Source organism: Gobius niger (assembly GCF_951799975.1).
Source record: "Gobius niger genome assembly, chromosome: 8".
NCBI lineage: Eukaryota > Metazoa > Chordata > Actinopteri > Gobiiformes > Gobiidae > Gobius > Gobius niger.
In genome coordinates this window covers 16,465,216-16,482,115 of record NC_136859.1, presented here as the reverse complement: position 1 = coordinate 16,482,115, position 16,900 = coordinate 16,465,216, and the positions used below count along the sequence as shown (strand labels likewise).

The following is a 16,900-nucleotide window of genomic DNA, read 5'->3' as shown; positions in this document are numbered from 1 at the left end:
TTATGTATGGGATTATAACTAATGCACTGAAACGGGTTTATTTTTTTTTGCCTTACCATACATTTTAAAACTGATTTAGCCTCATTAAAATAGGGGTAGGCCTATGCATTTTACAATGTGATGCAAACGATTTGGATTGTTTATTTGATTCTAGAATTTAGACCTTTTTACTCATCAGTGAAGATAACAATGGTTAAGATGGACTACCTCATAATACCACCAACTAATAAGATCACAATTATAAAAACATACACAAGAGGCCAGCGTGTTTGGCAGTTAAATTTTACTGCTTAATTGAATTTATCAAAAATATCAACAAAGTCCAAGGTTGTAAAAATATTGTACAGCTTTCCATGAAGGATAAACGTAACAAGTATGTGTTTAGTATCACACATTTTGAACAAAAAGATACTATGCAAAAGTACAAATGGACAAAGTATCCCAAAATAAGATTTCATAAAGAAAAAAGTAAAATTTTAGTCTTGAACAACAAAAACACAAAATTATATTTCGTGCTTTATCAAATGGCTATTTACCTTGCTTACACAATAGTCACTATAGACATATGTACAATAGAAAATGAAAACTAAAATTGTCTGGAGTATGCTACACAAACAAAATGGAAAATTTACATCCCAGATTAAAACACGATTATATCGGAGCACAGAATCAAACATGGCTCTTTTGATGTTCTTCGAGCAGGTGTGGGAAAGCAAAAGCCTTGTCACATTCTGTGCACTCGTACACTACTTGACCAACGTGACTTTCTTGGTGTCGCCGAAGATGCGGCAGCTGAGCAAAAGATTTGTAGCACATGTCACATCGGTATTCGCCAACCTCTTTTTCTGCATCATGTAGTTTTAAATGGACAGATAGATCTGTAGCTGTACTAAACTCACTCTGGCACTGGGCACATTGAAACTTTGACTGAGATGTGCTCTGAGCAGTGTCATTTTGCTGATGTTTCTTCATATGTCTATCTAGATATTTCTGTTTGGCGTATGTTCTGGCACAGATTTCACATGTATAAGACTTTTCATTTGGATGTTCTCGGTTTTGATGCTCGAGCAGATTACTTCTGGAAGAAAACTGCATGGGACAAAAAGGGCAAAAGCACAGGTCTTCACCAGTAACGTCAACTTCATCATCATCTGCAAAGGATGAAACAATGTTCATCAACTCTATGTGCCTTTTAGAACATTCATGATTTGTCCCCTGGATGCTCTGACCACACTTTTTGCATTTAGTTTCTTCAGTGTGGGATATTTCATGTTCTTTCAGCTGAGTCGCAGTGGAAAAGGTTTTGCTGCATTTTTTACATTGGAACGTTCCACTAAGATGGTTTGGAAAATGAAGTACGAGCTTTGCAGGACTTGGAAAACACTGATGACAAACTGGACAGACAAAACCATGGCCATATCTTATGGTTTCATCATGGTTTCTGAGATGGTCCAGAAAGTCCTGAGGGGAAGAAAAGCTGTTGTTACATTGATTGCATGAATATGGCTGTTTGTGCGTACTCAGGTGTTTCTTTAAGTGGGAGGAATGCAGAAAGTGTTTGTCACAATCCAAACACGAGTACTGACGCTCTAAGCTTGCCAAGCAACCATGTTCTGAAAGCTCTTCAGGATTTCTGAAACGAACACAGCAGACGCCGCATCTATACTTGAATTCATTTGTGGCTGCTGTTGACAAAGAGGCAGATTTATTAACTGCTTTAACTGCAGGCTGTTCTGGCAAGCTGGTTGCACTTGATTTAGGCATATGAATTTTCCGATGTTCAGCTCTACTGATCTTGGAAGGAAAAACACGATTGCATATGTCACAAGGGAAGCTCTCCTCACGGTGACTGAGCCTGTGCTCCGCCAATCCTTCAGAACTTGTGAAATATAATGGACATTTTGTACATCGGAAAGGTCGCTTTTTCCCAGAGGTATGCTTGTGCTTCCTTAGTGCAAACAGTGAGACAAAACCCCTGCCACACACTCGACACTGAAATTCAGATTTATGCTTTCGCTCATGCTGCTGCAACTGTCCTGCTAGGAAAAAACATTGTCCACACTGTGCACATTCATACGGCTTCTCACCGAGATGGCATCTCTGATGGTCCTCAAGACTTTCTGACGTTGTAAAGGTCTTCCCACACACATGACATGGGAAATATGGGGCAGAGTCAGAATCAGCACTGTCGCTATCATCATCATCATCATCATGATCATTATTATCATCATCATCATCATAGTCCTCATCATCAGCCCTATCATCAGCCCCATCATCAGCATCATCATCATCATCATCATTAGCACCAAGCGCAGCAGCGGCTTCACTTTCTGAGGAGCTTCGCGTGCTCAATGATTTTTCAGCACTTTCTTTCTGCCCTTGTCTATGATGTTTTCGGTTGTGTCTGATGAGGGACGTTCGCAGTGTGTAGTTCCTGTTGCATAAATGACAAGAAAAAATATCCTCTGGATGATTTTCAGTGCAATGATTAGATAGATTAATTCTAGTCCTAAACCTGTATAGGCATAATCGGCAGCAGTAAGGGTTTGAGGGGTTATGGTGTAGTTTTCTATGGGTTTCAAGTTCGGTTTGTGAGGGAAGCTCTTTGGAGCAGTATTTACAAATATACTGGACAATTTCATGGATCTTCATGTGTTTTTCAAGTCTTGCTTGATTAAGGAATGTCTTGCCACATTTAGCACACTTATTTAGCCTTTTCTCTTGTTCTTCCCGTCCATGGTCTTCCAGGTGACTAATGAGCAGCAGTCCGTCAGTGAAGCTTTTCTCACATTCTGAACATTGGTAAACTGCAGGTTTTTTCTCTTGTGAAGACTTACTTTGTGGTTCTATGTCTTCCATTTCTTCAATTGTGTTCTCAGCCCCAAAGTCAGTGAGCACCATGTCGATGTCTGCTCTTAATGGGACATCCTCTTCCAAGAGGTGTGTAGCGTTGGAGACATTTCGGCAACATTTTCTAAAATGATTGCGGAGAAGGGTTTTATTCCAGAAACCCTTATTGCAGATTTTGCAGGGATAAGGGCATTCCCTCATCTGGAAGTCAGTTTTAGGATTTTTGCCGTCAAGTGCTCTGTTGGGTTTGGAAGTTTGAGATGACTCGGATTCATCAGACTGATTTTCTTCAAAATGTCGTATCTTAGATAAATGTTGTTGTAGAGGTGCCGTTTCTACTGGTTCATCCATAGTTTCTAGTTTATGGGCATTTAAAAAGTGCTCCTGAAGTTGAGAGAATAGCAAAAATCTAGAACTGCAATAAGCGCATGAAAAGCCATGAGGGGAACTTTGTTTCTGTTTTCTCACACAGGTTGTCATGTGGCGCAGCAAATGAGGTTTTTTAAAAAACCTTTTGCCACAGTCACAGGAAAATGACTTCTCACAGTGCAATGACATGTGCACCTTTAAATGTGCAATTGTACGAAAAGTACGAAGGCAAAAGTTACACTTTATCGCCTTGCCTTCGTTTTGTTCTGTTGAAGTGGGCAGAATTCTTGCTAGAAGTACATTATGCTTTTCAAAATTTGTTTTGCCTTTGACAATGTTGGTCAGTCTGCATCTTCTATACCGGATATGGTTTCGAAGAGATTTCTCGTGAATGAAAAATGAACTACATTGCATGCACTTAAATCGCTTTACAGAATGGAACATTGAATTGTGCCAATTTAATTTTGACTGAGCTGAAAACTTTCTAACACATATCTTGCACTCAATTGTCTGTTTTTTGACAACTTTTTGCCAACCAGTACCAACCTGATCTAAACTGATTTTTGGAATGCATATCTCTGGCTTCAAATGCAGTTTTTCTTTACCTACGCAACGACCCATGTGAACCTTCAGGCGATCATACCGAGAAAAACAAGTATCACAGGCTTTGCATCGATAAGGCTTCACTTCGTTATGAGTCAAGATGTGGAGTCTAAGGTTACGTGACTTTGAGAATTTCTTGTTGCAGAATTTACATTTGAACTCACTTGTGATAGCTACTGCCTTCTTTTTAAAGGTTGATTTGTCACATTTGTAAAGACCATCACAGGTAGCTTCATGCTGAGAACACAACTCAAGACTGGGGAAGTTTTGTCCACAGAGAATACATGCATGGACCTCCACATCCTTGTGTGTTGAAAAGTGTCTATTGTAAAGAGACAGATATCTGAAAGTCTTAGGACAATGAGGGCATCGATACTTCATTTCTTCGGATGGAATCTTGCGGACAGATGGTAGGTTAGTCTTTTTTGACGTCGACTCAATTGCCTCACTATTGCATATCTTCTTATGCTTACTCAATTTTGAGATCCCAAAGTAGAAGGTACATTTTTCACATCGTGACAGAGTTTTGTTTTTGTGGCCCCTGTAATGTTTCATGAGATGACCTTTGTATTGAAAGGTTCTAGAACAATAGCGGCACACAAAAGAGCCCTTTGTCTCGGTTTCTGATGAAGATGATTTACTGTGGGATTCAAAGTTACTTTCTTTGGACAAACGTTTACCACCAAAATGCCTGGACATGTGTCGCAGCAAATAACGACGATTTGTGAACTTTCGTTTGCAAAATGGACACTGAGGTGAGGAGGATTTCGGAATGTGCGTCAGGTAATGTTTTCTCAGTAAACTTGAGTCATCAAATTCTTCACTGCATAATTGACACTGATAGTGTGTCAGGGAAGAAGAGTCATTTTTTTTAACAGGTTGATCGAGCTGAAGTATTTGGTTCTGATTTTTCAGGTGGTAGCGTAAATGTCTCACAAGGTACACAGGAAAGGTGAACTGGCGTGGACAGTCAGGGCATTGCAGCATACCTCTATTTATGTGAGTTGTTCTGTGCTGGATGAGCTCTCCAATGGTTGGAAGAATCTTTCTGCAAACAGTGCACTGAATCCTTCGTTGGTGGGTTATTTTATGATGGGTCAAAACCACACGTGACTTGAACCCTTTCCCACATTGCGAACAATAATAGGGCGTTTCTCCTTGGTGAGAGTACTCATGGATTTTCAAAGCCTTTGATGAGCCAAAGGATTTATCACAAAATGTACATTTTAGAGAATCAATGTCCTTTTTCTGTATCTCATTTGCATCAGTCACGGAACTTAAACGGGTAGATTTAATCCTACTATCTGTGACTTCAGAGACCTTATGCTTCTTCGAGTGTCTGTATTTTGCAAATTTGTTGCTAAATACTTGTGGACAGATATTGCACTTGAATCTCGGTTCATCCTTGGTGTATTTAACATTTATCGATGATTGGCCATTCAGCTTATTCTCCTCTGCCTTCAGTTTATTTATGACAGTTTTCATGTCTTTTGAATATCGTGGAAATTTTATGGGCTTTGAAGTATCCTTTCTAAGAAATGATAGAAAGTTTCGCAGACAAAATGTGTGCATATGTCTATGTCTGTTTGAAGTAAGACTGAAAGAAGCTAGACACAATGGACACTTGTATCTTCCGTTGACTTGGTTTTTCTTGCCAAAAACCTTCTCTCTCAAACAGTCTTTCAAATGACGACTCCTGTTTAAGTGATCATTGAAAGTCATTGGACACAATAGACATTTGTACTTCTTGTTTTCTTCAGTTATCTCAGATGTTTCTTTGCTTTGCTTTGGAATAGTGGTTTGCTTCGGGATAGTGGTTTGCTTCGGGATGTTGGTTTGCTTCGGGATAGTGGTTTGCTTCTTATGCACATTGTGGAAATGCTTATTAACCTTAACTTGACTTCTGAAGCATTTACCACAAAACTTGCAATAATGTGTTTTAGTGATGTCATAAAGCTTCACGTAACACTTGAACATTGATTTTACAGAATGGTTGTGGGACTTCTGTGGAGCATGTTTTGTAATTGGCAGCAATGCCCTGCATCGGCCAGTTATCATTTTGTGTCTTGTTAGAGTGGACTGTTGTGCAAAATATAGCTTACATTTCTCACATCTGTATGGCGTTACTCCAGTGTGTACACGCATGTGACTGATAAAGGAGTTCCATTTTACAAAATGAATTTTACATTTGTTGCAATATTGCTTTTGTCTTTTTCTCCTTTTTCCAGAGTTTGAAGACACAATTATACTATCTTGCCCGCACAAATGTTTCTTTGATTGGTCCTGGAAAGCCAAATATACACCACAAGACGTGCATAATTGAAAACTACACATTGGATGTTGAAGGCTGTGGTGTTCAATTAAATCATCAACACTGGAGGTGATGTGCATACATTGAGCACATATATACTTGTCACTAATTAAATTCACTAGATCTGGGGTATTGATTAAGACAATGGGTTGCAGCTTTTTTGACATTCCAGACGAAGGTTTGAGCGCCGGCGATTCAGGCCTTTCATCCATTTCAGAAGGGGAAGGAGTTAAAGGTTTGCCAAAGTCATCCAAAGCCAAGTGCTCTTCATCAGAATATTTTGGATTTGAATTTTCACATGCCACACTCTGATCTTGTGGAATTTCACACTCCAAACCGGTGACGTTTTCCACATCATTTTGGACTTGCCTCATAGATTGAGTTGTATCACTTGGGATTTGACTGTTTGCTGGAGATTCTTGGTAAATTTCCTTCTCGAGAGACGATTTTTCTTCAGGAATTTTCAGTAAAGATTCTTTGTTCATGAGGTCAAAGTTTGGAAATGCATTCAGCTCATTTTCTATACTTTTATCATTAGTCTGGTCATCACATGTGACATTAGAGGTTGTCCAAGTAGTTGTAGTTTCCTCTTCTTGTGTCTTCTTTAAACAGTCCTCCGCTAGTTTTTGTTCTGAATCAAAAACAACCATCGTCTTATTGCAGTCATCTCCATCAATTACAGCGTCACTACAATCCATCATAGAGTCAGAATCAAGTATCTTTTCTTCTGGAGATGGTCGCTGGAGTTCAGAAGTTTTTATGTCATGGTCCCCTTCATCTTTGTTGTGAGATGCATTAGCGGCTGAATCAAATGGATCAGTTGTGTTGGTTTTACAGTCAAAGGTTGCACTGGGAGCTGAATCAAATCGATCGCTCTCATTGGTTTTGTTGTCAGTAGTTGCTTCAGCAGCTGAATCAAATGGATCGTTCTCATTCGTTTTGTTGTCAATAGTTTTAGCAGCTGAATCAAGTGGATCGCTCTCATTGGTTTTGTTGTCAATAGTTTTAGCAGCTGAATCAAATCGATCGCTCTCATTGGTTTTGTTGTCAGTAGTTGCTTCAGCAGCTGAATCAAATGGATCATTCCTTTCGTCAATAGTTGCTTTAGCAGCTGAATCAAATGGATCATTCCTTTCGTCAATAGTTGCTTTAGCAGCGGAATCAAATGGATCGTTCTCATTGGTTTTGTTGTCAGTAGTTGCTTCAGCAGCTGAATTAAATGGATCATTCCTTTCGTCAATAGTTGCTTTAGCAGCGGAATCAAATGGATCGTTCTCATTGGTTTTGTTGTCAATAGTTTTAGCAGCTGAATCAAGTGGATTGCTCTCATTGGTTTTGTTGTCAATAGTTTTAGCAGCTGAATCAAGTGGATCGCTCACATTGGTTTTGTTGTCATCGTTACATGACGCATTACTTTCAGTCAACTCGTCATGTTCATCTTTCATGTCTCCAGCATTGATGACAGAAGGGTCACTGCTGCTCGAAGTACAAAAAGCAGCCACCTCCTTTTTTGACGGTGCCACTTGTTCTTCACTCACAGTGTCTGTTAAAGAATCCATATGAGACTCGGGGAATATGTCAGAATGACTATCATCACACGCTGTAGGGCTTGGCTGTGAATATGCTGAACAATCTGCAGTTTCTACAACCTTTTCATCTGCGCTCACAGCTTTGGACAGAAAACTGGATTGTGAATCACTACTAGCTTCACTGTTATCAGTCAAACTGACATCACTGTTAATGAAATCATTAGTAACACTGGACTGAGATGAACTTTGAGATGGACCGTCATCTTTCTCATTTAGGCAAGAATCAGATCTTTGTATATTTGTGCCTTGATTATCTGTGGAAGCCGTGTGTGCAGCTGAATCAAGATTCTTGTCTTTATTTGTTTCAATTGTGTCCTTTGTGTCCATCATATTTTGTGAGTCTATGCCATTGTAGCGTTCAGTTAAGTTAACATTTTGACAAATGTTTACAAAAGTTTCTTGTTTGTTCGTTCGTTCAAAATCACCTGTCCTCTGTGTCCCTGAATCAGCATATGTATTCGAGTTGGTAAATGTAATTCCATGTTGCTCAAATGACTTACTTTTTTCTTGGACACATTTGATGGCATTTTCCGCTGCTTGATTTGGCCACATATTCGAGTATGCACGGTCAGCCGACACATTAGAATTTTCAGCGTCTCTTTGAGGCCATTGAGGGTGGTACCTTGCAGTTGTTCCAGTTTGAGGGTTATGTTCAGATGAGCTTGTCATGAAGTCACAAGATCTTGGTTCACTAACTTCAGTTGAAGAGCCTTGGATGTTCAGGTAGTCAAAATACTGAGCGCCTTTGGGCACCACAGATTCATGTTTAAGTCCTAACTGCGGTGCAACTGAACAATGTCCAGCCGTTTCCAAAACATTTCCTTGAAAATTCGACACGCTGTTGTCCCATCTCGGCAAGTACGCTTTTTGTTCTCCATCAGGTTGCCATGCCATTTCTCTGTAGTTCCTTTGAGAACTTCCAACTTCTGAACTCCAATTAGAATTGCTACTTCCAATACTATTGCTGAAACAATAGTTTGTGTTTGCCGCAGAGGCACTATGTGAAAGGCTTGCACTGGAGAATCCACCATGGCCTATGAAGTCATCTGCTGGATGAGGATGGCCCACTTCTGCATCTGGAGTTCCATGGTCTGAGGGTAACGAAACGAAATTGTGCAAGTATGGGTTCCAACCTTGAGCCATACTTCGCCTGTCCTAAAAACCCAAAAGATAAGACACAAGTTGAAAGGGCACAAAATTAAGGATGGATATTCAAAAGCATATAGACCTTACCTCTTGTAAACTTTTAAGGACAGGACCAGGGATTACTGGGCATTACATCTGGAAAACCTGGAAAATAAAAATTCCATCACAAATCCCATTCTTAAATGAAATTGTCAAAAGTGTAAATGAAAGTCGGTAAACTCAGCAAAGAGCCGGCAGGGAAAACCGATTGTTAGTATAATTTTATAAGTAGAATTAGAAGTTAGAATGTTCTAATTTAGCATTTCCCGACCAGAACTGTCAGATTAATAAAGCCAGAGGTACTTATTCTGTGTGTTCCTCAAAAGTCCAAACTCATTCCTAGATTTCCTAATGGTGAGTTGACACTGAACGCATTGAGGCATTTGGCTTACATTACCAAATACTGAAAAGAATACTGCAAAAGTACATAATATTTCATAGTAGAGGAAAATGTAAAAGGTTCTCTACTAAGCTGCAGTTAAACGCTTGAGAGTCTTTAGCAGCTTTTTTACACTGATTTAGGAGATGCAGGCCCAACACATCATCAGTCAGATTGACATTACAGGGCAAACAATATTAGCAGCAGTATTATCAATAACAAAAGGATCCAGAGTAAATTGCTTATTGGTCATCTCGTTTTCTCCCAATTCACCTGCAGAGACTCCTTAAAATGAACATAACATATCATCCAAAAATCAACGTTTATGAGCTTTAACCATGTTATAACGCTGCTCCCTCGTCAAAAAAACATACCTAGTGCATCGTTTCATTTCATTCACGCAGGTTTGAGAAATCCTCAGGTGATCCGGGTTGATTTTGGAGTTTCTTCTATGGCGCCGGTGCTTCTGTACTTCTCTGATACAACCGCGTCGTCGTTAAGGCGAGACACTGCGGGTGAATAAGGGGAAAAAAATGGATTCAGATACACCAATGTGAAACTTTTGCGATACATTCACAAATGTCATTTTACATTTTCATATAAAGTTTCGGCGACCGTGAATGCCCTGTCACCTCAGGACTTTTTATTTGGACGGGGACAGGCGAGTCAGTGATTTGAAAACAGAATCTTAAATTGTATTTTAAAGGGAACAGGGAGCCAATGAACAGACACTAGCACAGGGTAATGTGATAACGCATATTAACTATATAACCTGTACCAGTTAACAACAAAAAGATACATCAAGTCTGTAGTACAGGCGTAAAATGGACAATGTGGTTAAAAAAACAAAAAAAAAAACATACTCCTGCCTTTGACGGATTGCGAATTTGTCAAAGGCAGGAGTATGTTTTTTTTTCTGGTTTTCCCAAAGTGCTCCCTTGCAGGCAACAATTAATCTTGGGCACAGGTGGGCAAACCACGGCCACGGTTCATTTGCCATAATAAAAAACAAAATATACATGTATAGGCATTTTATACAGTGCAATTTCAGTACGGCTTATCTAAGAAAATAGGAGGCATATCATTGGATGGAATGATGGACGTAATGAATCTAGACAATATCCGGAAATTGCGCCATGTTGGAGATAAACAGCTCAAACCAAGAGACACAATCAATAGTGGACAACAACTCAAAGTTTTCTAATAAACCTTCAACATTTGACTCTCAAGCCTAAATAAAAAGGTGTGAAGAGCAGTTTAAACCTCTCAAAACACACCTGGTTGAATATTTGACTGCACTGAACACTGACCCTCGGTGAAAAAAGTTTGGAAACCCCTGGGTTAGAAATGTAAGAAACTAATATAAACATTGATCTGTTCAAAGTTAAAAGTGGTATGAACTCATGGTCACTGGACTTCTCTGATTCATCACGAAGAGTTGTAGCTGTCGGACACAACAATTAAATCAAATTTACATATAGGTGAAAAACTTCACACGTCAATTACTTCAAACCTCTTAACCCACACCAGCACCAAGCACATTTTCTCCAGTTTGGCATTACCCACACCTAAAAGCTGCTTGAAAAAACCTCAATATAGCAATGAACAAAAACAAACAAACAAAGCAATATATGAGTGACAAAAACGCGTCAGAAAAGAAACAATACAACAAAAAAAGTGAGCGACAATAATGTGGAGAAACCACGATAAAAAAGCAATGAAAAAAAACAAGGCAACAAAGACGTGACATAAACATGACACGAGACAAAAATGCAGGGACAAAAAAGTTAGGATCTGTTTTGTAGGTCTTAGCTTTCAAATGAGGCATTACGCGGTTCTCTCCAGTTAAGAAGCTTTTAGATTTGGGTAAAGTTGAACTGGAGAAAATGCACCTATTTTTGTTAAAAAGGTTAAACTATTTTCTCAACAAAAATAGTTTAACCTTCATCAGGGTAAATTCTGACTGATGAAGGCTGGCAGTGTGGGAAGAGGAATACAACATTTTGTTATGTTCTACAAAATAAAAAAAATCACAATCAGCTGTTACAGACAGGCACGAATAATTGCGAGCAACTGATTAAAAGCAAAATAATCTACACAAATGTTCAATAACAACGTGCTGGCAACAGAATGAGCTGAGCAAATTCAGATTGTGGCAATTGATGATCGTCTCTTTTCTTTCAACAAGTCTGCCGGTCAAGAACACAATAGTTCACCATGTTACTTAGTTTTGATCTAAATATTAAATCTATAGTTGTGATCGATAGGAGAGTAGTATATGAATCACCACTATGTCCGACATATGCTTAAGTGATGTCAAGGAAAAACAGCCTTTCACCTGATCTCACTCACATCATATAAACTGGAAAGGACCAGACACAGCCACAATGATCCATGCGCTCCAGCTGTATAGGCAGGACTTGCATCTCGTCACCTCCTCATCTCTGTCCACTAAACGTGTGTCCCTTCACGGTCATCGTTGCAGTATTGTCGTATTCTTGTTTCCACTCCGCAGGCCGTGGTATTTCAAGGACAGGTGAGTGTGCAACTTGCAGTTAACCGGGCTCTTAACCAGTTATTAATAGTTAACCATAAACACCACTACAACTTCTACAACAAATAAGTCACAATATACACACAAGCGCAGCATCTCATCGGACTTGGAGCACAGCAGCTCCGACAGGTGCCCTATCAACCCTCTGTCCATCTCTGTGAGGAGCACAGAAGTGCACTGAGCGAGAGGAAATAGCTAAATATGTATAACTTCCAGTGCCAGCTTTTCAAAATACTGTACATAATTTAGTGCAATTAACAATGCAGGGTTTTGGTCAAATTCAACACTTTTCAAGACCATCAAATATGAAAATTAGGCGGACTCACAACCTAATTATACTGTACTTTACAACGCTGACAATCTTCCAGAGAGATTCTCACACAATAACAAAGAAGCAGAAAAAAACAAAGAAAATATGCATTTCAAACCTATTCCGTAAACCAAAGAACAGTAGGAGAAAAGCACCAATTGTGTCATGCTGTAAAAAGTAAGACCATACTAAAAGTTATTATAAGCCAAGTCCTTGGTGATGATATCCTAGACTTAAGCTACACTTGCGCTCAAAAGCTTACATACCCGGGCCGGCAGACTTTTTGACAATTTTTTTGACAATGTTTCAAAGAATATGAAAGCTAACACAAAAAGCTTTTTTCACTCATAGTGAGTGGTTGTGTGAAGCCATTTATGGTGATAAAAAAGAGTGATAAGAAGGTAGTTGTGGAGAAGGTTCTGTATATAATCTACTGCTAAAGCGGCCCATTCCTCTTGATCATAAACTTTAGATCAGGGTCATTTCTGGAACTTTCTTTTTTAATTCTGATTTAGAAAGAGCAAACTCTGTTTTTCCACCACAAATGATTTCACACGACCATTTAACTATGTGCAATATTCTCTGTATCAGCACCACTTTATTACCTATATCAGCATCAATATTGACAAACTGCACTAGGCCTGGGCGATATATCGATATTAAAGATATATCGATATATATTTTTAGATGAGATATGGAATTAGACCAAATCGCAAATACCGGGATATTTCCAATTCAGGTAAGCTATTAAGTTACCAAAAGGAAACAGGTAATCTCAAGATGATTTTTTAAAAAGTTGAGTTTAAACTGAGCACTTTATTTTGTTATGTCCTTATATTTAAATGCTGCCCTCAGAAAAAGATTGACCCATTTTATTTAATAGGCTATTTTTATCCAAGACATTTAAATGTGCGCATTACGAAGCTTTGTTATACAGTGTTTATGTTTACATTTTATAGCAAGTCTTCAATAAAACTACTCATATTTCACTTTGACTTAACATTTCATTCCACAGCTCTCACTTTGCAGAAAAAATATCAGGATATATATCATATATATTCAACCTAAATATATTGGGATATGACTTTTGGTCCATATCGCCCAGCCCTAACCTGCACTAGGACTGTAAACTTTGCACTGCCAATACTGACCTTGATATTCTACTTTTTATAGGTCTGTTCTAATTTTAATATTGTTTATATTTCTGCCCCTTAAGATTTTTGCTTTTACTCATTGTACATAAGATACCTCTTTTTTACTATTTAACTATTTGCATATTTCCTGTCCATTTTTGCACACCCTGAGTGATCTTATCGAGAGACGAATGTAACAAGTGAATTTCTCCATTGTGAGATCAATAAAGGATTATCTTATCTTAAGTGAAAAAAACCTTTGTGTTGTCATTCATATTCTTTGAAAAATTCTGCCAGAGTATGTTAACTTTATACACTCAAAAGTCATGTGTATAATCCTCAGAATGAATTGTGACTTTGGAAATTGGTGTGATTATAGTATTATCAGAGACAAGTTAATTCCTCACACACATGCAGAAAAAAATAATCTTGAACTAATTAGATGAAGTGTTTTGGGTAGTGATGGAAAGGCACAGTAGTACTTACAGTAAGGGAACAAAGGCCTGAGAGCGGGCACAGGAGACAAAAGATAGGAAACCACTGTTGCATCTCATGGTCCAAGCAAACAACTCAAAGCCTAAAAGCACAAAAGAAGATGATGTTATGGTGATGGCAAAGAGTGTCACAAGAAAACATGTACATAGTAAACACACGTCAAGTCACAAATCATAAATGTGACACACACACTATGATTTTTATTACATTACACCAAGATGGCAATATATTTCTGTGTTTTTTTATTTGATACATTTGTATTTTAATTTAAATATTAAACAATAACATCCTGGGACAAGTCTCAAAACGCCCAAAGACAAGACCTGCTGGAGAGTAGTTCATATTTTAGCTAGAATTTCAGATTAACAGGATTTCACATTTGCAAATGAAGTTATATACACTTTAACTTAAAATGGCCAAAGCAATCTGCAATTTATTGCAAGACAGGCTTTATAAACAACACACAAATGTAATAATCTATAACGACAAGAAGCGGTACAAAAACGAAACAGCAATTATCACATTATATTTCAATGGGTATGATGGGTGATGCTTGACGCACACAAAGGCCAAGTTAAATTGTGTGTGATTGTTAGTTAATATTTGTTATAATTAAGGCGAACACTTGCTCGCGTTTTCTATGGCAACAGAAAAAAACGTAACCCGACATCCAAGAAGAACATCATATTTTAATTATTACCTTGTTCAATGTGCAAGTAGGTTTTTCAGTATAACGTTACATTAGTGTAACAATCGTGCATAAGTACAAGAAGCAGCATACCTGTTCCCGTGATACATGGATACATGGATATTCTACGGGTAAACAGATACAAACTGGGTTTTGCATCATGTAGGAGCACAAGCCAGCCTTGCTTTATTGAACCTTTACAGCGTAAAGACTAAATCAAAAGAAACTAAGGACCATGTGTCTTCTGTTTAGTCATGTTGCCGTAGCCGTACACGATACAGTGTACATTTAGCTAAGCTAGCTAGCAATGTGGCTAGCCAAAAATGCTAGTTAGCCAGCTAGCTTATAAACACCTCTTAGCTGCGGCACTTACCAGATGTGTGCTGGGTTCCTGGTCGCCTTTGTCAGCTATCGTCTACATGGCGTGTAATGAATACCACCTGACGCTATTGAATCACGTTTTAGCACAGGGACCCCACTACATCACAGCCGCCTTTGTTGTGTATTTTCCGATAAACACAACTTCTGCAGATGGAGTGTTAGTTACCTCGTGAGGTCTATGGTAAGAGCACCACTGAAGAGAAGACGCCAATCAACCTCCATGATGACGCTTGCGCCAATTGGTCCCTAGGTGGGGGTTTACTCCCGCGTTATTACATCCAATGATAAAGTAGGACGCCACAGAGCGTGTCCGCCCCTTTACGGTCGCCCAAAGAGTGGGAGTCGTGTCCTTCCGGTGACTGCACGGCTGCAGCCTGGCCTGCCTCCCTACACCCGCCCTGAAGCAACTGCAGCGTGTTCCCTGTTCCCTGCCTTGCTCTGAAGCTGCCGGCTTGGTCTTAATTAAACTGTGCTTGGAGACTGTTGCTCTGTTGTCCTGGTGCGGTTCTCTGCCAATTTAAGTTCAAGTTTCAAGGGGTATGGTCAATGGCCAAAATCAGGAAAACCTACTGTCCTGATGGACTGCCTTATTCTGGTTGGGCTTTAAAGGGTTAAAAACGGCACAGAACCATTTTGTGCGCAAGGATTCAGCACAAAATGGCGTCAGTAGGGCTGTTTCTGTAGCACAAAGTCTATTCAGGAATCTAAAGCCATCTACCTTGGTACAATAGAGGGACATAATGTTCCTGTTCTGTAAGCAGCATTGTCAATTAAACAAAGTAATATTGCTCATATTTAAGTTAAACACATTATCTAGATCCTGAAATCAAGTGAAATAATATATGGACCACTTCTGCAACTTGGCCAGCCCATTTCATAGCAATGTTGGACAAAACATGTAAAGCCTTCATTGCTTGATTCGTTACGTTCAGTTTCAATACATTTGACCTTCAGGTTTTTTCTTGTTTTACATAGTCATAGTCTGACACAAACCCTTTTATGTTTGCAGAGCAGTGTCATGCAATGAGGTGTGACTTGGATATTTTACTCAGACATTTCACTTACGTCAAAAGTACTTTGGTGCACACAGAGAATTTATCCTGTGCATTTGAACCATCCAGTAAAAAAAAAAAACAGTCCTCAGGGACAGTGGGTAATTGCAGCATAGCACCTTATGACTTTTTCCAAGACAATCAGTTGATTCATGTTAAGGTGTTACGTTAAGGAGTACTTCATTGTCCCTGAAGGGAAATTTGTCCTCTGCATTTGACCCATCCTTCGATGCCACTGCTACATACATGTTGGGTGACTGCAGTGCAGCATCTAGAGATGATGTAAAGCGCTTTGAGTGCCTAATGTAGGTGGAAAAGCGCTATATAAGTGGAGACCATTTACCATTTACCATGATGTTGGTTGATGGGGAAACCAGAGCATGTGGAATAAGCTTCTGCGAATAGAAACAAAACGTCTCAACACAGTGCAGATGACGATTTGCCTCACTACCCATGAATACTTTGTGGATGAATGAGGTCCGTCAAAACATACCTCCAAAAAACTCTAAAGAACTTCAAGTTTTGAAAGAATCGATCTCGGGGCCTTCTTTGAAAGTTCGAACCACATCTCTGAATTTTGTAATATATTTTGTAACATTTCCAAATGAAAGGAGTTGTGTAAAATTAAAGGCATGATTAGCAGATTTTAGTCATGTGTGAAGTCAAGCTCATGCTTTGCAGCAGTAAGTTCGATCTCAGGGCTGAAGGGGGCCCGTCAGTGTGGAGTTTGCCTGTTCTCCCTGTGCCTGTGTAGGTTTCTTCTCGGTACTCCAGTTATCCCTGCGGCTAAAACATGTACAATAGACCAGGATGAATGATGTCTGTCTGTGCGTTAATGAATGGTGGTGGCTGGAGGATCTGTTGGTACAGATTTGTACACCCACACTTCCATTGGTCTAACTCAAAGGGATGCCGTGGCAACACATGCAGCTTACTCCCGTGTGTAGCTGTACCAGCGATTGAGTCTGGTCAGAGTTGGCATCAACTACATTTCCAGAGTG

The 16,900-nt window shown here is 39.2% G+C and overlaps 1 protein-coding gene and 1 long non-coding RNA gene across 2 annotated transcripts; both read right to left on the bottom strand.

Annotated features, from left to right (window-relative positions):
* Positions 1 to 398: 398 nt before the first annotated feature.
* Positions 399 to 7,578, bottom strand: znf1035 (zinc finger protein 1035; the record flags this gene model as incomplete). Its single annotated transcript, XM_079561541.1, has 1 exon — positions 399 to 7,578. The coding sequence occupies one exon, from the start codon at positions 7,576 to 7,578 to the stop codon at positions 670 to 672; it is 6,909 nt and encodes a 2,302-aa protein (XP_079417667.1). The 3' UTR covers positions 399 to 669.
* A 2,172-nt stretch (positions 7,579 to 9,750) lies between these two features.
* On the bottom strand, positions 9,751 to 14,928 carry LOC306966156. Its single transcript, XR_013793089.1, has 3 exons — positions 14,840 to 14,928; positions 13,770 to 13,860; positions 9,751 to 9,795 (listed from the first exon to the last, which is right to left on the bottom strand). It is a non-coding gene; the product is annotated as an uncharacterized lncRNA (long non-coding RNA).
* Between the last annotated feature and the right edge of the window lie 1,972 nt (positions 14,929 to 16,900).